Source organism: Gracilinanus agilis, chromosome 4 (genome assembly GCF_016433145.1).
Source record: "Gracilinanus agilis isolate LMUSP501 chromosome 4, AgileGrace, whole genome shotgun sequence".
Taxonomy (NCBI): domain Eukaryota; kingdom Metazoa; phylum Chordata; class Mammalia; order Didelphimorphia; family Didelphidae; genus Gracilinanus; species Gracilinanus agilis.
Window position 1 is genome coordinate 280,951,282 of NC_058133.1, and position 20,868 is coordinate 280,972,149.

General features: G+C 38.7%; 1 protein-coding gene across 1 annotated transcript in view; it reads right to left on the minus strand.

Annotated features, from left to right (window-relative positions):
* The window catches only part of PLA2G7 (phospholipase A2 group VII), a 34,305-nt gene extending 14,226 nt beyond the window's left edge, over positions 1 to 20,079 (minus strand). The window contains exons 1-5 of the mRNA XM_044673031.1: positions 19,971 to 20,079; positions 12,365 to 12,486; positions 11,232 to 11,376; positions 6,037 to 6,130; positions 2,335 to 2,403 (exon numbers count right to left, since the gene is read on the minus strand). Coding sequence (XP_044528966.1) covers positions 2,335 to 2,403; positions 6,037 to 6,130; positions 11,232 to 11,376; positions 12,365 to 12,486; positions 19,971 to 20,079 — 539 coding nt within the window. The remainder of the gene's footprint in view (positions 1 to 2,334; positions 2,404 to 6,036; positions 6,131 to 11,231; positions 11,377 to 12,364; positions 12,487 to 19,970) is intronic.
* Positions 20,080 to 20,868: the final 789 nt, after the last annotated feature.

Consider the following 20,868-nt stretch of genomic DNA (forward strand, 5'->3'; position numbering starts at 1 on the left):
GTAATCAGAAGTCAGGAAAACTAATCTTCCTGAATTCAAATGTGGCCTCAGACACTTATTAGCGGTGTGACCTTGGACAAGTCACTTAACCCTGTTTGCTTCAGCTTCTTCATCTGTCAAATGAACTGGAGAAGAAAATGGCAGACTCTACTCCAAGATCTTTGCCAAGAAAACCCCAAATAGGGTCACAAAGAGTTCAATAGGATTGAAATGACTGAACAATAGCAAACAACAACAAAGGAGCCTTGACATACCAGTCTGATGATGTTAGGTAAAACAAAAGATCTTTGGGTCCAAGGAACAAACAGCATGGCAACCTCATGGGTTGATAAGCACTCCTCAGAGAGAGTAAGATCCACCACAGGAAGCATGGTGTAGAATAGGGTGCTATGCTGAACTAATCTCAGTGCCCCTGTGATACAGCTAACTAGGGCATAGTATGGATATGAAACCGGGCTGTTGCTAGAATGGGGAAATGATTGAAATTCCCAAGAGGCAGGATTTCTTAAATTTGAAATAATTTTTTAAGAGACCAGTCAAGATTACTTGAGTAGATTATGCTGGAAAGATCTAAGATCATAGATCTAGAGCTGAGAGGAAGCCAGTATTTTTAAAGTGCTTATGGTCAAAGGATTCTCTCCATCTCTCCAAAGTTTCTCCAGAATTGCCTGGCCCGGCGGGTACCTCTATGCAACTTTGGGGGAGCTCATTGTTTAGGGTCTTCCCTTGAGCATGCCAAGATATCTCTAATTGGCAAATGATGGCTAATTGAAAGATGATTCATCAACTCCTTAGCCCTTCCCTACACTGAGAGATGGACAAGAGATGCTGGTCACCTATTCTGGAAAAAGATCATTGTCTCTTTTCCCTGTTAGTCAGGTTTTGTGAATGGGACACATTCCTTGGCCTTCCCAAGAACAAAAAGAATGTAAAAATCTAAAGACTGGATGGAATCTGGCTTAGGAATTCTCCCTAATATATGGGATCTGATTTGGGCCTTTATTATATACACAGCTATGATATAAAAATAATACAGCATATGAAAAATAAATTCACAAATTTTTCTGACATCCCTGGGAAACAATCTTGTGAGGGGCAATTTTGTGTGAAGTAGGTGACTCTAAATTAAGATAACAAAAACTTCAGACTGACAGTTTGGAGTGAAGTAGTGATAACATTGATTTTGGAGTCAGAGGATATGGGTTGAAATTCTAGCTCTACTAATTATTCTATGTAATCTTAGGCTTAATTGCTTTGGCCTCGGTTTTCTCATCAACAAAATGCAGAGGATTGGATTAGATGACTTCTAAGATCCCCTCCAGCTCTAAATCTGTGATCTTGTGTTCTTCTACCATCACCTAATCATATATTACATCTATCTAATAAGTAGATGGTGCAGTGGATAGAGCTCCAGGCTTGGAGTCAGGAAGACCCATCTTCCTGAGTTCAAATGTGACCTTAACCACTTATTTAGCTGTACGACCCTGAGTAAGTCATTATTTGCCTCAGCTTCCTCATCTGCCAAATGAGCTGGAGAAGGAAATGGCAAACCACTCCAGTATCTTTGGCAAGAAAACCCCAAATGCCATCACAGAATCGGATACAACTGAAAATGATGAACAAGTAGATAATGCTTAAAGCAAAATTTGCAAAAAATCGGCTTCCTCCCAACTCTAAATCTATGATCTTGGATCTTCCAGCATAATCTAATCATTTTATATCTAACAGATAGCTAGCATCTACAGAGAGCATATTGTGTTTGGCAAAGCTCTTTACAACTACTATCTCACTGGATTCTTTTAACAACCCAGGAAGGTAAATTCTTATCATCCCCATTTCATAGAAAAAAACCTGAGGCAAACAGAGATTAAGTGATTTGTCCAGGTTTACAAAGATATTAAGTGGTCTGAAGGAAAATATAAATTCATGCTCTCCTGACTCCAAGTGCCACACTCATACCCCATCTATTATATACATATTTTAATCCAAAGTTGAAATCATTTCTAAGGCACACTGAAAGTCAGTGGTGTGGGTGTCATTGTTCAGTCATTTTTCAGGCTGTGGTCAGATTTGGACTTGGGAAGATGGTTCAGCCTGATTCCCAGTCCCGCCCTCTCTCTTCACTGCATCACCTAGTTGGCTCCTAACTAATCATTTTTGTTGTTTGTTTTTTGTATACTTTGATTATATGAAATTAAAAAGGTTCTATGCACACACACACACACACACACACACACAAATGAACTAATAAGAAAAATGCACATCAGAAATGCCTTTTGGAGTGGGCTAAAAAAAAAAAAAGGAAATCCCATGCAACAAATGACGGATACATACCTGTGTTCAACAGCAGCAACTATAAACCCATGAGATGCCAGTTCAACCGCAATAGCAGAGTAAATTGTCCTTAAAAATAGAAAGTTGACAAATACATAATGAAATAGTTCCTTGCAATACCAAGGCATGTGCCCTAGGCAATCTACTAAGGTTATCCTGAGGTCTTATTTAAATATTTAACATAGGATTAGAGGGTTAGCCAGCCATCCTGGGATAAGAAGTCACACCACCAAGTTAACTTTTAATATATATACACATGCATAAATAGGTATTGTGTTTTTATTTATTCTTTTTTTCCCATCCAAGGATAACATCATTTGTAATTCTTTCCATTGGAGGCCACTCCTTTAACCACTTGACTAAATTCACAGAAAGAAGGGTTGCCTGCTGTACACTGTCTCTTTTGGGCCACTGCCCTGCCAAGGCCACTTTTTGGAAGTCTATGCCTTCTGTTTATACTCTTTAAGCTGATCTCAATCGACTGATATCCAGGATGCTCCAAAGACCTTTCACAACAACATCATGGTCTGATTCATTTCCCTTCTCTGTCCCTAACCATCATTCTTGGCATTCCTAAACTTGGCTTAAAAGTTTGTTGGCCTCCCGAGCTCTCATGATCTCTCATTTGCACCCCAACTTTAGCCATTCAGCACCAGGCCCCATCTTTGACCTTGCCATCCCTGGGAAAGGTTCTATGTCAAGATCTTGAACTCTGAAATTCCCCCTCTTTGGCTAAAACTTCTCATCTCTCTCTTTAACATTCCCTCATCTCTATTCAATCTCCTCATGGATTTCATTAGTACTTGCAAATCTTTTTATTCTCCCATTCCATCAGCTACCTTCTGGGCTCTTTTCTAAACCCAACTCGGTCTGGATCCTAATGCCAGCCATTTGAGCAATGATGTCACTGGTGTCTTGAGAGGCACCATGGCATCCTGAATAGGGATCCAGCCAGGAAAACTTGGTTCAAGTCCCACCGCAGACATATAGTGGCTATGCAGCACTGGGTGAACCTTAGCCTCTCAGCGTTCTCCAACACCAAGTAGCAGTGGGAGAGGGTTGTTTCCTTCCCTAGTAATTCCCTATTCTATTCCCAATGCTTTAGATCATTTTGACTCCTTGAAACTTTCATGTTACCCAACCTGATCAATTTTTAACTCTGAATTTTCTATATCATTAGATTTCTCTTCTACAAGGGCTTCTGGCATCACCAGTAAATGTTTATTTAAAAAAGGACAACTATCTCCACTAAAAATTTATGCCTCTAAACCTCAGCAGAACCACCCTCTGCTGCTAAACATTTTTTAAAAGGATTTTATTTGTCCCTTACTTACATTCCCGTGAGTCATTCTAAATATTTTCCATTCTCCATACGAAGCCAAACTCTAACATTCATTAGCTATATCACTTCTTTAAAATAAGTAGCAAATAACTTTGTTAAGATGAGAAAACAAGGGGGCAGCTAGGTGGATTGAGAGCCAGGTCTAGAGACAGAATGTCCTGGGTTCAAATTTGACCTCTGACACTTCCTCAGTATGTGACTCTGGGAAAGTCACTCCACCCCCATTGCCTAGCCCTTACCACTTTTCTGCCTTGGAACCAATACACAATATTGATTCTAAGATGGAAGGTAAGGGTTAAAAAAAAGATGAAAAAAAAAATCCAAGAATATTAAAAAAAAGTTAGAGAAGGAAATAGAAGGAAATGGCAAACCACTCCAGTATCTTTGCCAAGAAAACCCAATTGACAACATTGGCATAATATGGTCCCAATCATGAAGTCAGGAAGAGTTAGACATGACTGAATAACAATAGAGAAAGCAAAGCACAAGAGTAAGAATAATGATTATTGAAGCTGGGGAGGCTGAATATGGTATAGTGAATAAAACCAGACTTGGAGTCAGGGAGATCTGGGTTCAAGAATTTCCTCTGATGTACAGATGATGACCATTTGTATCCAATGGTCCTATGCAAGCCATGTAACTGCCCCATCGGCCAGAAACTTGCTATGTCTCTAAGTTACAAAAGGCTAGCCAGCTGAAAGTGATGGAGGAATTATCCACAAGAGTTATCCAATAATGATCCCTACACATCATTGTTATCATAGGTCCTGCTATGCCCCCCCCTAAAAATATATATATACATATATATTTTTTTTAAATGAATGTATGATGCTTTAAGTTTACAAAGCACTTTTATATATGTTATCTCATGAGGCTTACAGCATCGTCAGTCTTCTACAACCAAGATCGGTTGTTGCATTTGCTTGAAATCTTTTCATCACTAGAAGAGGTAGGGAGGATGAAGGGTGGAGGAGAGGATGAAGGGAAAGGGAAGAGGAAGTAATTCTGAGAGCATCAGCTGCTGATTTGGAGAGACAGGTAGGCTGCCATCCATGCCTTCTCTTACTGGGAATTCCTTCATGCTTGAACACAACACAAAATAAAAATTTGCCTGGCATTTAAGGCCCTTTCCCAAAATATTTTTAAATGATTTCTACCTGCCTTTCCAGCCTTATTGTATTCTTGTACTCTCCTAGCTAAGCTGTACAACTGGTTGTTCCTGAACTCAGGATTCTTCCTCCCACTTCATTGAGCACTTGGCATAGACAGTCTTGGCCAATGATGGGATATAGTGTTTTTCTCAATTCTCCTTTCTTGAGTCCTTATCTTCTTTCAAGATCTGGGTCAGGTGCCAGCTCCAAGAAGCCTTTCCCAAACAACACTAACCCCACCCTAGGCACACACAGACACTTTAGCTGTTAGTGCACTTTCCTGGATCTACTCTCCTCCTGACTCTCCAAGCTTCTCATGCCATGCCTCAACTGCCTTCTCATGCTAGAAAATACCCCCACCTGCCACTGGTGAGTTCCTCCTGGAACCTCCATTTAGAGGAAGTTACTGGGCCAGGAATCCTCTACTTCTTTTTGGGCTCCTCTCCTGACTCTTGGGACTTTGACACATTGTCCCTCTCAACTCCTCACCTAGAGCCTTTTCAGCTTCTTTTTTACATATAGTAATTCTTCATTAGAAACTTAAGTTCCAGGGGCAGCTGGGTGGCTCAGTGGATTGAGAGCCAGGCCTAGAGACAGGAGGTCCTAGGTTCAAATCCAGCCTCAGATGCTTCCCAGCTGTGTGACCCTGGGCAAGTCACTTGACCCCCATTGCCTACCCTTACCACTCTTCCACCTATAAGTCAATACACAGAAGTTAAGGGTTTAAAATTAAAAAAAAAAAAAAAAAAAAAAAGAAACTTAAGTTCCATGAGGACAGGGGCTTTCTTTTTGTTTCTAATTGTATTTCCAGCACTTAACACAGTGCCTGGAACATAATCAATTAATTACAATGAATTAATAAGTTATGTTAATTAAATAATAAATACTTGTTGATTTCATTCCCAGCTCAAAATACCCAATTTTACACTTATCTGTGTACATGCAGCATCACACTTGTACAACGTATACTCCTTGAGTACAGAGACTATTTTTTTTTGTTTTAATATCAATTAGCACAAAGCTTTGACCATAAAATATATTTAATAAGTGTTGTACTGAATTCCCTAGAGAAGATTTCACAATCAACAGGCAGATGATTACAAATTGGAACAGAACAGCCTTAAGGTTAAGATTTTGCTCCTCTTATAGCAGACAGAGAAACTAAATGGTTGCTCTTGAAAGATGCTAGGCGTTTTAGCCAAGCATTACCTGAATGCTCCAAGTCCATGAGAAAAAATAACCAACGGGTATTTTTCACCAATCTTCAAAGGGGCATTCCAACTTGCAGGAGTTGTCACCGAACCTAAAATAGTAAAATAAAAGAAACTAAAGCAAGACCCCCAAATATATGTAGTTATTTTCAACTTTACTGTGTAAAAGTATCATTGATTTAATTTTTATCTCTTCAGCACAATTATAAGCCTCTGACACATTCTCTTACTATTATGTTTATTGCTAATTACAAAGCCAGAATAAAAAGGCTTTTTGCTAGACGAGCAAAAGAATGGAGTCTCATTTTCTTTGCTGAGGTCACATTATTAAGCAGGGATATTTTTATGAGATATATTAGCAAGGCAGATATCTTACTAGATCAAAGATGAGGTATCATCATATGGAAGATGACCATTATTATGTAATGGAGGATGGGCCAATGGATTCTGACCTTTCCAGTGAGTGCAGTGTGCTATGTTTGCTGATGACTCACAGAGAGGTCTCTTCCACAAATGTGTGATGATAAATAATGAAGAGGATGATACCCTGACTCAGACCATGAACAGGCATTCTGTTTCCTGCCATATTACTTCATGGGGGTGAAAGGTTCTTTAACTGGCTCCTGAAGTGGAACAAAATGCGTATCCCAAAGGGAAGGACAAGAAGAAATTTTTTTTCTCCCTTCAAAAGCCAATGGTGGCCAATGGTGGATTGGGGAAGAAGAGCCTTGGACCCTCATCTTTTCTTTACTAGGTTACTGCCATGGGGTCTGGAATATTGGTTTGCAGTTAATTTTATGTCTCTGCTGTTTTTATTATTTCCTGATCTTAAGAGAAATAGTCATGGAGACAGGATAGACCAGGCTCTGATTCTGAGAGCTTGGAAAGGTTGGTTAGATGAGGTGGCAGAGGTTCAGTGATAAGAATCTGTAGCAGAGTCTGCCAGTGACTAAGGAAGGAACCAGCCCTGAAGGGTGAACTTTGAGGCCAATCTCGAATTAGCCTGGGAGCCTACCCATGGTGAGGTAGGCTGCAAACAAGGGAGCATCTTGGCTATGTTGTATGTGGACATTAATTTGGTGGGAGTAGGAATATTTGTATGTAGCTTCTTTAAGTTTGAGCCCATTCTTCCTGGGACCAAGGTGGTAAATTAGGAGAACAGGCTCCTGGTTTTGGATATTTGTGTAGTTCGTGTTTTGGTGTAGTACAAACATCCCTTCATAAAATTTATTTTATGTTCATCCATTATCAATAACATTGAAGAGTTATCAACTGTTTATAATTTTTTTCCTTTGGTCTCATTTCAGTCATGTTTGACACTTGTGACAGTATTTGGGATTTTCTTGACAAGCATACTAATGTTGTTCTCTATTGCCTTCTCCGGTTCATTTAACAGATAAGGAAATGGAAATAAACAGGGTTCAAGTGATTTGCCAAGGATCCCATCACTAGTAAGTGTCCAAGTTCAGATTTAAACTCAAGAAGATGAATCTTCCTGATTCCAAGTCTAAAATGCCACCTAGTCACTAATCACTGGCTAAATAATATTGAGGAAATATTAACTGAGTGAATGATACTAAATTTAACACTGAGAGAGAGAGATAGTGTAGAAGGAGCCACAGAATTTGTTTTGCTGGATTATGCATGTTCAAGAAAAAGGGATGTGAGAGCTTGCAAAATTTAATCTTTTTAGACATGGCCAATATGGCATTTGTTTTGCTTGGTGATAGTGGTGCCCAATAAGTATGTTTATCATTCTTAAATTTTCCTGGAGCACTTTATCTTGGTTCTTTTTTGCCTTTATCATAGTCTACCCTCTATTGTACTCATTTGTACTTCTTTGTATTTCATTATAGTCATCCTTTATCATTCTGATAGACTCTAAGCTTCTTAAAGTAAAGGATTCTTCATCTTTGTAAGGCATCATGCTAGGGATGCTCAATAAACACTAGTTGAACTGAACTGAATCCATGTGTCTCAGTTTCCTCAACTATAAAATAAGAGCTGGTATCTGTCCTACATATTACCCAGGACTACCATAGAAAGACTAAATGATATGATGGTTGTAGAATAGTTTATAAGAATTATGAAGGAGAAATGGTGTAAAAGGGTGTCATCAAAAAACATATGGTGATGGGGGTGGTGGCTTGGAACCAATACTTAATGCCAATTCTAAGACAGAAGGTAAGAATTTTTTTAAAAAACCATATAGAAGTTAATAAAAAATGGGCTGGGGAGAACAAAGAATAACTGACAGGTAATCTTGAGTGTTCCACTGAATCTTCTGACTCCATTTCTCAATGTCATGAGAAAACAGCACATTGGTTTGAAATTTGTGGGAGTACATAGAAATTATGCTCAATATGAATAGAAAGGGGGGCAACTAGGTGGTTCAGTGGATAGAGAGCCAAGCCTGGAGATAGGAGAGGTCTTGTATTCAAATCTGCCCTCAGACAGTTTTTAGCTATAATATGATCCTAGGCAAGTCACTTAACCCCAGTTGCTTAATCCTTATCACTCTTCTGCCTTGGAATGATACTAAGTATTAATTTTAAGACAGAAGGAAAGGAGTTAAAAAATGAATACATAGGCAGGAGGTGGTTGCCATCTGAATCACTGGAAGGAATAACCACATCAAAGAGACTGAAGAATCATAGAGGTATGTTGAGCCATGGTTGTATAAGTGATTTTGCTTTAAAACAAAAACAAAAGCAAAGTTTTAAAATTTGTATGATTACTTTTGGAACAATTGTTTCTGTTGTTTCAAGATCTCCGTGGAATGTTGTCTCTTATCAGGAAATTTTGGTTCATTTTTGGTCAGTCAATAAACATTAAGCTAGACCTACTACGAGCCTGCCTCTTTACTAAGCTCAATGTTCCTTATGTTATAATGCTTATTTAATATGCCTTTGGCTCCTCTGAGGTTTTACTCATTCTTCCCTTTTTATCATCATCCTCTCTATTGATTTATCTGCTTCTATGCTAGGTTTTGATTTAGGCTTTCTCAAAATTTTAGTCTTTCAGCCTCTCTCTCATATGACTTCTTTGATAATCTCCTCTGGGTTTCTTCCTCACCCTGCAGTCCCTCTGTCTTCAACTGATCAGACCCTCTCGTTATCACCTTTAGCCTCCTTGCATTAGTGGACAATGGGGGTTGGCTGTCCCAGTAAACTGCAGAAGGAGTGGAATGGCCCCAACTGGATTTAGAGTCTCTTTTCCCGTAAGCCTTATGTTCTTGCTCAAACCTGTAGTTCTGGGCACAGCTCGAGTCCTCTGCATTCTCCCTACTTTATTAACTTTCCTACTCTACTCCTTTGCATGGCTGGGCAAATGGGTCTAGGGGAATCAGGATGAGTCATGGTAATGGGAGATTTTGATTGTTGAACCCAAAGTCACAAGCCTATGAGTTTTCTTGTGCTCACTGCACTTGGGCAGAGAGTGGATGGGGGAGATAGGGGAGAAGTAGAAATTTTAGGTATTGGAATATATCTCTGATTTTTTTTATTGTTTCTTTTTTTAAAAATTTCCCTGGTGTTTGGGTCTTCTCATCTCATAGAGTCAGCTCTAATAACTATTTATCTCATACATAATTCATTTTTTTAATAACCTTTTCTTTCCCGGTAACAATTCTAAGACAGAACGGCGAAAGCAAGGCAAAAGGGGCCAAGTAACTTGCCCAAGGTCATGCAGCTAAGAAGTATCTAAAACTAAATCTGCACCCAGGTCCTCCTGGCACTCTATCCACTGGACTGCTTAGCTGCCCCACCTCATTCACTTTTTTTTTTTAAACCCTTGTACTTCGGTGTATTGTCTCATAGGTGGAAGATTGGTAAGGGTGGGCAATGGGGGTCAAGTGACTTGCCCAGGGTCACACAGCTGGGAAGTGGCTGAGGCCGGGTTTGAACCTAGGACCTCATGTCTCTAGGCCTGACTCTCACTCCACTGAGCTACCCAGCTGCCCCCTCATTCACTTTTTTTATAAAAACTTTTACCTTCCATTTTAGAATCAATACTTTATAATGGGCTCACAATCCACTTCAGTCCATTGAGCTACCTAGTTGCCCTCCAATTTTTTAAGTTTATTTTTCTTTTTTTTTGAACACTTGCCTTCCAGCTTAGAATCAATACTGAATATTGGTTCTCAATCCATTGAGCTAACTGCTCCCATCCAATTAAAATATTTTTTTCTTTTAGAACTTTTACCTTTCATCTTAGAATAAATACTATATATCGGTTCCAAAGCAGAAAAGCAGTAAGGGCTAGTAATGGGGTTAAGTGACTTGCCCAGGGTGACACAGCAAGAAGTGTCCAAGGTCATATCTAAACCCTGGACTTCCCATCGCTAGACTTGGTGCTCTATCCACTGACCTACTTAGCTGCCCCCTATCATTCATGTTTCCATAGTGCTTTGTGTTCAGTTATTTTTTAATCATATCCAACTCTTTATGGCTCTATTAGAGATGTTCTTGGCAAGAATATTGGAGTGGTTTGCCATTTCCTTCTCCAGCTCATTTAACACTGAGACAAATAGGTCAAGTGACCTGCCCAGGGTCACATAGATTATAAGTGTCTGAGACCAGATTTGAACTCATAAAGAGGACTTCGGCTGAGTCTTCCTGACGCTACACCTGGCATTCTATCCACAGTGCCATCTTAGCTGCCCCAGATGCCTAACTAGGGCAGCTGTTTTAACCTCCCGAGTCAGTGGAGTCAAAGCCCAACTCTGATAACTCATCAGGACTAATGCTTTTAAAAAGGCTCACGTTTGGCATCCAGAAATTTCTAAAAGTCTTAAAATCTTGGAATACAAGAAAAGTGGAAAGAGCCTCTGAGATCCAATCTTGTCTCTGCCACTTTCAAATCACTTTAACAAATCACCTTTAACAAATCACGCCTCTGAGCCTCAGTTTCCTCTGCTGTATAACAAAGAAGTTAGAGTAAGAGGGGGGATGGATTATAAGGACTTTATCAGCTATAAAGACAGGATCCTATGAAATGCTCAAACTCCTGATATTTTAAAATCTGAAAAACCTGCCTTGCTCATTTGTTTAACAAAAACTCTTACTGACCAGATGAGTAATAAGAAAGGTGAACCTGTTTTTCAGACTTTCCTATATTTGGGGAAGGAGGGCAGTGAGGAGAACAGGGGAGAGGGGAATAAAAAGAATGCAAAGCAGAACTGACAAATCTTACCATAGTATAAGGCGAGGAATTTGCCCATGATCCTGTGCATTCCAAGAAAATTAGTAAGACCCATAAAATATTCTTTATCGGGGATCCATAGAGTGCTTTCAGGTTCATCATCTTTGGAAGGATAATAGAGACGCAGTAAGCTGCCCTGTCAGGGAAGGAAAGGAATGTATTTTTAATAAAAAGTGGAAGCCATATGATAGCCCAATATTAAGGTAAGTTAAACTTACTGCAGTATATTGCTACTGGGATGGAAGATTATAATGCAATTAAGGCAAACAGTATAAGAAATGTAAATAAATTTGGTAAGACCACCATAAAATAATGCAAAGTGAAAAAACAAATGACCAAATGGGAAGAATAGACTATATTTGGGAGGAAAAGTGTAGGAGAAAGAAGGGGAAAAATCAGTGTGCTGGGAACTTGAAGAAGAGTGGCTAAAATGATGTCAGGATACTTTATAATAAGAGCTAACATTTACATAATTACTGTGCTAAGTGCTTTACAATTATTATTTCAGCTCACAACAACATTGGGAGAGGTGCTATTATTTTCCCCATTTTACAGGTGAAGAAACTGAGGCAAACAAGGATTAGGTGACTTGCCTAGGGTCACACAACTAGTAGCATCTGAGGCAGAATTTAAACTCGGGTCTTCTTAACTCTAGGCTTTGCACCCTTCTATCCACACTGCACCACCTTAGTTGTCCTTTACTTTGTGCATTGGAATGAATTATTGTAAATGTAAATAGCTACTAAGCATATTTAGGTGTTTGTATTAATGTTCAGTTTTAAGTTTTTAACAAAGCATTCAAAAAATCGTGTGTCTAAAGGGAACTTAGAATTGTAACTTTCAAGATGGAAAGGGACCTTACAGGCTATCAAAGTTCAACTCTTTCATTTTACCAATGAGGAAACTGAGGATCAGGGCAGTTCAAGTACTTGCTCTAAGATCACACAAGAAGTAATTAGCAGATCAAGAATTTGAACTCGGGTCCTCTGACTATAGATCCAGTAGTGATTTTCATTCAATGCTTGCTATCTGAGAGATCAATGAACTAGTAGTCATTAAAAGGTCAATTGATAGAAGACTCTCAAGGAAATACCTAAATAATTCCCCAAATTGGAAGGCATTACCTTAACAGTGAAATCAAACATCAAGTCTGTGCATCCCACGGAGTAAGACCCTTTTCCTTTAGGGATCTGATATTTGTTGCCGAACACAGCACTCATTAGGTTTTGTATTTTATGATACCACCCTGGAAAAAACATAAGAAGTTGATTTCATTCATCACCCGCATTATAGAGTAGTTCCTTAAAAGATTAAAGACATCAAACCAAAGTTTCAAACCCTTTGAGTTTCCTCCTTCCCCATCACTAAGCCTGGAAATCAAATCCCTCCACAAATCAAAGCAACATGAATGAGAGGGTTTACCTGGTTTAGAGAGACATGCACAATTTATATGAAGATATAGTTTCCCAACCCTTTAGGGGGATATTGCTTCTCTCATCTCTAATTGCTGCCTTGTTGGCCCCTTTCTATTCCCACTCAGGCCAACTTTTTCACTGACTTTCTTTATTCTTCCTTTTCATTCCCACCAACGTCTATTTTTGCACTCAGAAGCTTTACACCTCACAGATTCTAAAACTCTTCCCTTGCTCCACTTACTTAAAACCCAACTCTAACTTCCTTTCCAAAAAATATTAAATATACAAGTATATTTAATATAAATATATTCATATATTCCCTGTATCCCCTTATACCATAGCACCCTCCTTAGTGTCTTATATAGGCAAGGGATCAAGAGACATATTTGTCAAAGTGAAATCTCATTATTTTGCCTAATCTCCTACAGGAACTAATTTGCTCCTTAGAATCTCAAGGAATGGTGGGATCCTTGACCTAGGGCTAGAAGGGAACTCAGAGGCTATCTATCCCCATCCTGTGTAATCAATTCAACCACAGGGTGAATTCAATAAACATTCCTTAATCAACAGTCGTGAGGTATTGGACTCACTGCTTTGCCAGCACGTTGGGTTTAATTGTGGAGAGTTATGCAGAGTCCGACACAGATGTGATCATTGGCCGTTACTCCAGGTCTTTTCAGTGGAAAAATGTCCATCAACATCATCCACACAGATGACCGATTTGTGACTCATCCTTCATTGACTCATTGCCTTTCAATCTATCTTCTACAAAGCAAGAAATCATTTGGTCTGATCATTGATCAACGGTGAGCCAAATGGCTAATGCCAGCACCTAGGAATATCCTTCGATGCCGTTGTCTCAGGCCACCAGAATTCTTAGTAAAAAGCCCACAAGACTAAATTCAGCCTGGACACATAGCTACCCTTGGAGATGAGTTTACAGAATATCCTCCACCTGGATTTGTCCTTAGAACCCTAGGAAAATTTCACTTGCCCTTATAGGAGAATTGTCGAAAGTTCTATTTAGAATTAAAATAGCTTCCTTCCAGAGAAAATTCAATAGGTGAATTGTCTTCATAACATCAAAGTGCCTTTGAGGGCCAGATGATGACTGACTGACTGACCGTTAGGTGTCTAGCTGCCCACTACTTCTGCCCGAAGTTTGGGGTCCAAGGAGGCCCAGTAGCTATGTCCCCACAACTCTCAATCCAAATTAGGAATAGTGATGGTGACACCATACTTCAGAAGACCTCCAGCTCACACATCCCGGTGTCCAGGGAAGCCTTAGTGGCTTCCCACTGGATTCTGTTTCTTCACTGGCTTCCTCTCACTAAGTGAGTAAATTATGAGGATCCCAAATCTCTTCAACAATGGCCTGGAGAAATCCCAGTTCTAGTTAGATCTTTGGATCTTAACTCTTGAGTGATTTTAGAGGGTCTTCAAAGGAGGGACTCTGGACCTGCCCTATTTTTCCACAGGTCCTCCAGTCCTCCACTGCTAGGCCAATTTGGAAAAGGAGTTTCCTCCTTGGGGCTTTTGGCCCAAGGTGAAAAGGCATAGGCCTAAAGGGCACTGTGGCCAACCAGTGCCCATTTGGCTGCAGGAGGGCCTTAGCAGCCTATGATTGTGTTTGCCCCACTGGGCTGGGGCACAAGATGTCCCCTGACATAATAATGCCCAACTGTTACAGGGCTGAAAATACTATTGAGAACAACTTTCGAATCACTTCAGTCTTTTACTTCATAAATAATTTGCCAGCAATCTTTTCCAAATTTTAGGATTTGCCAATACTTTTAAAACTTAATATTTGGTTGATTATTAATTTTTTTTATCAAGACCTATTTCCATATTATTAATATTTGCATTATGGTGATTGCTTAGAGTTTACATCCCTAATCATATCCTCATTGCTCCATGTGATCAAGCAGTTGTTTTTCTGCTGTGTTTCCACTCCCACAGTTCTTCCTCTGGATGTGGATAGTGTTCTTTCTCATAAGTCCCTCAGAACTATCCTGGGTCATTGCATTGCAGCTAGTACAGAAGTCCATTACATTCGATTTTACCACAGTGTATCAGTCTCTGTGTATATGATTCTCCCGGTTCTGCTTCTTTCACTCTGCATCACTTCCTGGAGGTCATTCCAGTTCACATGGAATTCCTTCAGTTCATTATTCCTTTGAGCACAATAGTTTTCCATTACCAACAGATACCACAATTTGTTCAGCTATTATTCCCCAATTGAAGGACATCCCCTCATTTTCCAGTTTTCTTGCCACCACAAAGAGTGCTCTCCCTTTCTCCTTTTGCCTTCAATCTTTCCCAATGCCAGGGTCCTTTTTGTCTTCTCATTATGTGGCCATAATGTTGAAAAAAAAAAAGTGGTCAAAATGTTGAAAGGAAAAAAAAAAGCTTCAGCTTCAGTATTTGACCTTCCAATGAATAGTCTGAATTAATTTCTTTAAGTATTGATTAATTTGATCTAGCTTTCCATGGGACTCTCAAAAATTTTCTCCAGTTTTCTCCCACAATATGATGAACATGGAAATATATATTAAATGATAATACATGTATAACCTATATCGTATTACCTGCTATCAGGAAATGATTATTTAAAATGATGTCTTCCCCAGCACCATAATTCAAGAACATCTATTCTGTGGTGCTCAGCTTTCCTTATAATCCAACTCTCACAGCCATACATTACTACTGAAAAAAAATAGCTTTGACTATTCAGGCCTTTTGTTGGCAAGGTGATATCTCTGCTTTTTAATATGCTGTCTAGATTTGTGATAGCTTCCAAGGAGTAAGAGTCTTTTAATTTCATGGCTTCAGTCACCATCTGCAGTAATTTGAGTCCAAGAATATAAAATTAAACACTACTGCCATTTCTTCTCTAAACTCTTGTTTGCTAGGAAGTGAAAGGACCAGTTGCCAAGATCTTATTTTTTTTTTTTAATAAGATTCAAGCTACCTTTTATACTGTCCTCCTTCATCCTCATCAAGAGGCTTCTTAATTCTTCTTAATTTTCTGCCATCAGAGTGCTGTTGTCTGTATATCCAATATTGCTGATTTTTCTCTCAGCAACCTTAATTCTGGCTTTTGATTCATCCAGACTGGCATTTTACATAATTTACACTGCATAAAAGTTTAATAAATCAGGCGACCATTTATACTCTTGTCATAGTCCTTTTCCAATCTTAAACCAATTGGTTCCATCTAATTGATGCTTCTTGGCCTGCACAGAGGTTCTTTAGGAGACAAATAAGATGGTCTGGTTGGTATTCCTATCACTTTGAGGACTTGCTTCATTTTGTTGTGATCCACGCAGGGCAAAGGCTCTAGTGTAATGGATGAAACAGGAATAGATTTTTTTTTCTAGAACTCCCTTGCTTTCTTTGTAATCCAGTGAATGTTGGCAATTTGGTCTCTAGTTCCTCTGTCTCTTTTCTGGTAATTCTAGGTTCACATATTTCTGAAGCCTAGTTTGTAGAACCTTAAATAAAAACTTGCTGTCATGTGAAATGAGTGCAATTGCTTGTTAATTTGGTTCTTTGTTATTGCCCTTCTTTAGGATTAGGCTGTAAACTAATCTTTTCTAATCCATTTGACACTTTTGAGTTTTCTGAATTTGCTGGCATACTGAAGGGCAGCATTTGAACATCTTTTTGTCATCTTTTAGGATTTTAAATAGCTCAGCTGGAATTTGATGAATTCCATTAACTTTATTGCTAAGTAATGCTTCCTAAGGCCCACTTCACTTAATTTTAAATAACATTCAATAAAGTTTAATTTATCAATTTGATTCATTTTAGTGTATAAACATATAATATTACAAGTAATTTTAGCTAATTAAAATAAATTTTAATAAATTAAGCCAGGATGTCTGGCTCTAAATCAGTAGCCACATCATTGTGATTACTGTTTATGTTAAGAGGTTCTTGAATAGTTCTTTTGCATATTCTTGAAACCTCTTCTTAACCTCTGCTAATTTTGTTAAGTCCCTATCATTTTTGTCTTTTATCATGACCATTTTTGCAAGAAACAGCCCCTTAATATCTCTAATTTTCTTGAAGAGATCTTGTCTTTCCCATTCTTCTATTTCTTTGCATTGCTCATTTTTATCACTCCTTGCTATTCTGGGGACTTCTGTATTCATTTGGGTACATCTTTCCCTTTTGCTTTCTTTCTTCAGCTATTTGTAATGCCTCATCTGAGAACAATTTTGCTTTCTTGCTCTTCTTTTTCTTTAGAATGTTTTTTTGTTGCTACCTCCTGTACAATATTGCTAACCTCTGTCCACAGTTTTTCAGGCACTATATCTACCAGATCTTATCCCTTAAATCTATTCATCACTTTCACCTCATATTTTAGAAGGGATGTTATTTAGATCATACTTCTACACTCTAATGGTTTTCCCTACTTCTTCAGTCTCAATAATGCTCCATATACATCCTCATTTCATCCTTCTCATTTTGTAAAAAAGACAAATGAAGAGGTACATGGGTAGTAAGAAGCAGATATTGAGATGGAACCCTGGTCCTCTGAATTTATCTACACAGATTACTTACTATTTACCTCTCCTGTGAGAATGACAGGTATATTGAGAGTAACTTTCAAGTCATTTCAGTTCTTAAAGGCATCCAGGTGGCATAGAGCACTGGACTTGTAGTCAGGATAAATCTGAGAGCCAATCCTATCTGGACACTTATTAGCTGTGTGACCTGAGCAAATTGCTAAACCTCTGTGAGCCTCAGTTTCTTCCTCTGAAAAATATGGATAATAATAGACTCTTACCTCATATTGTGTATGTGTTAGGAACAAATGAGATAATATATGTAAATCATTTTATAAACCTTACAGCGTTATAGAAATGCTAGCTATTGTTATTATACTTCATAAGCTATTTATTAGCAATATTTTCCAATTTTTAGGGCTTGGATCATTTTAATTTTTGTTATTTCATGTTTTGTTGATACCTTTCATCTTTACATTATATTTCTTTCTTTCTTTTTTTTAAAGAGGAAGAACCATGAAATCCAGCACAAATTAATTACAAGGCTTCAGCTCCTGCTTGGCTCCAGGAGAAGAGGAATAATGTTGGAGTCTCATAGGAAGAAAATGACAATAAAATTCTTTGGCCGAGTCTAAGCTTTGACAGGTGGCCACAGTTCATATGCAAATGTAAATCACAGTTAATCTTTTTACACAATAATTTCCCAGAATAGGTAGACTGGCAGGGCAGTTGCTATTTATAAAGCATGCTAATTACCATAAAGCTATTAATAATCAGAAACATACCTGAGCAATTAGAAGCCAGATCTAGGCACTCGACTGTATTTCTTGGAGCCTTGCAAGGAGGTATTATAACACCCCCAGCACCTGACCTATGTTTATTAAAAGACAGGCTGAGGAATTTATGGGTCAGAATTGGTTGGGCCCATGGAGATAGGTCCTTATTCTAAAGGGCTCAGACAATGTTCTTTAAAAAAAAAAAAGGACCTTCAGATGTGAGTCCTATAGATGCCTAGTCTCACCGTTCCCAAGATACTCACTCCAGACATTCTCCCTATTATTTCTCTATCTTACACTTGCTCCCTAACCCATCTTTCCATCCATTTCATCCATCCATCTGATCCCTCCATAATTACTCCCTCCGAACTCCCAAATAGCTACCAGGGCAGCTTTAAAAACTCTCTAAAAACTGTCCAAGTAGTACTAAGTACCTAAAATATGCCAGGCATTGTGCTAGGTGCTGAGGATACAAATACAATGAATGTAATGACTTTAACTACCAGGAAACTTACTTTCTAGCTGGTAGAGACAAGATCCCTAACCGTTCCTCCTTGAAAGCACAAAGAAACCTCCAAACCCCCAAAACCAAGCCTTTCGGAGCAGTGGAATAGAAGAGCATCAGATATAGTAGCAGAGAGAGGGAGAGGAATGCCCTTTAAGGAGAGCATGCAAAAATCCCAATCTGACTTCTTTCTGGACAGCTCTCCCCTTGGTCTTGTTCTACCATAAGATTGCCCCTTAAGAGGTTGGTCTACCCCTTCAGTGCAGTGTAAAATTCAGGGCACCTGAGTGCCTGGTGAATTGACTGTATTTCTATATGACTTCTTTAAGGAACAATGTTCCTGTATCTTTGGAGAAGAACACTTAAGCTCTAGGAATTTATAGGATCATAATAAGGTTCAGAGATGAAAGGGCATTAGATCATAGAGATCATTTAGCCCAGGAATTCTTAACTTGAGGTCCACAGATTCCCTCCAAAGGAGAGATTTTAAGGGTTCCATGAACTTGGAGAGGGAAATTTACATCTTTATTTCAATGCTTTCTTTGTAATTCTATGTACAGTATCCCAAAAATATTAGTGTAGTTTTAAGCAACTTTAAAACTTAAAACAAAGGGATATTGGGTGTCCCAGAAGTGAAAATGTATCACCCTACATTTTATTAATTTCTCAATTCTGTAATTTATTTGATGCATTTAAAAACATTTTGAGAAGGGGGCTATAGACTTCCAAAAAAGTCCATGACCCCAAACTGATTTAATTCAATCTTTTCATTTTATAAAAATCCTATTTTTATGATATGCCATGTAACAAAGATTGAGAAAGATTTTTTTTCAAAAGCAGCTCAGCAAAAATCATTTGGCAGTGGTAAATGGTCCTGGACCCCAGAATCAGAGGTCCCAGGCTTCATACTTTGCTTCCTTATGTCACTGAGCTTTCCTGAGTCTCAGTTTTCTCATATGAAAAAATGAAGGAGTTGGCCTGGATGGCCTCTGAAGTCCCTTCCCATGAAAGAAAAGGTTACTTATTTAGCATGTCCAATGTGCCAAGAATTGTCCTCTGCATCGAAGATACTAATAGAACAAAAAGAGATGATTCCTTCTCTCACAGGACTTACTCTGTAAGGGGAGTAGATAATACAGAGAAAAGATTTCAGCTGCAGTTTGGTAGAAAAGGTCAGAAGTGACAAGGGCAATGGGGCTGGCCAGATAACAAGGACCAGGGGTCAGTAGGGTGCCCAGTGTGACAGTAATGTATCCAGTGCCATAGATATCCAGAGACTTTGATCAAATGAGTTGGACAATATATGAAATATTCCACATCTCTAGCCCCCTGCTTCTGCAAAGAAAGGAGGGAGATGTGTTTCTTCATTCTCCCTCCAAACAGCCCCTTCATTTTAAAGAGGAAGATGCTGGGGCCTTCAGAGCTCAAGCTAATTGGCCAAGGTTTTGAGCAGCAGTGAAAGGAGACTCACACTTGGGTCCTTGTCAGCAGCTAAAGACTTGAATGAACACACTTCTTACCTGTTGACTCTATATGCTTCATTGGATCTAGGTCTTGCCATTCAAAGGGATGAATCTGTACCAAACAACCGCAGAGGCAGAAAATGATAGGCAGTTTGTAGGGCATCATCTTTGGGCTTCAGCAGCTGTTTTCAGCTTAACCTTTGTCAAAAATAATAATGAAATTTTTAACCAAACATATATACAAAAGAAAACTTAAGTAGATAAAAAAGCGATGCCAATGCCTCGGTTTTATTTATTAAAGGTATTAAGAACTGTGGATTTTAAATTACACCCCCAAAAAGGTGGAAGTATTTAGATTTTCTTTTAGTAAACTGAATTTAAGACAATGAAATAAGGTGGAAACTTCATATATAATTCAGGAATTGTCTTTTCAGACAGCTAAGGTTAATAAGTTTGATCTGGAATTTTTTGTCTGTCTATAATTTACAGAGTATTCAAATTGAGGAACTGTGAACTATATTGTAATGGGGTTCTAGTATAATGTGTTTGCATTGCTTTTGTTTTTTTGCCTGGGGTCATTTCCGTCCTTGAGATCTATCTAATGATGTACTGGTAAATGTTTAAAGACACTTTTAAATTTGATCTGCAGTAATTAGGTGGCTCAGTGTATAGAGTCCTGGAGTTGGGGGGACCTGGGTTCAAATCTGACCTAAGAGACTTCCTAGCTGTGTGATGCTGGGTAAGTCTCTTAACCCTGACTGCTTAGCTCTTACTACCTCTTCTGTCATAGAATGGATATTAAAACAGAAGGTAAAAGCTAAAAAAATATTTTTTAATCTGTATTAATAATATTGACTCCCATCAGGGGCAGCTGGGTGGCTCAGTGGATTAAGAGCTAGACCTAGAGATGGGAAGTCCTAGGTTCAAATCTGACCTCACACACTCCCTAGCTGTG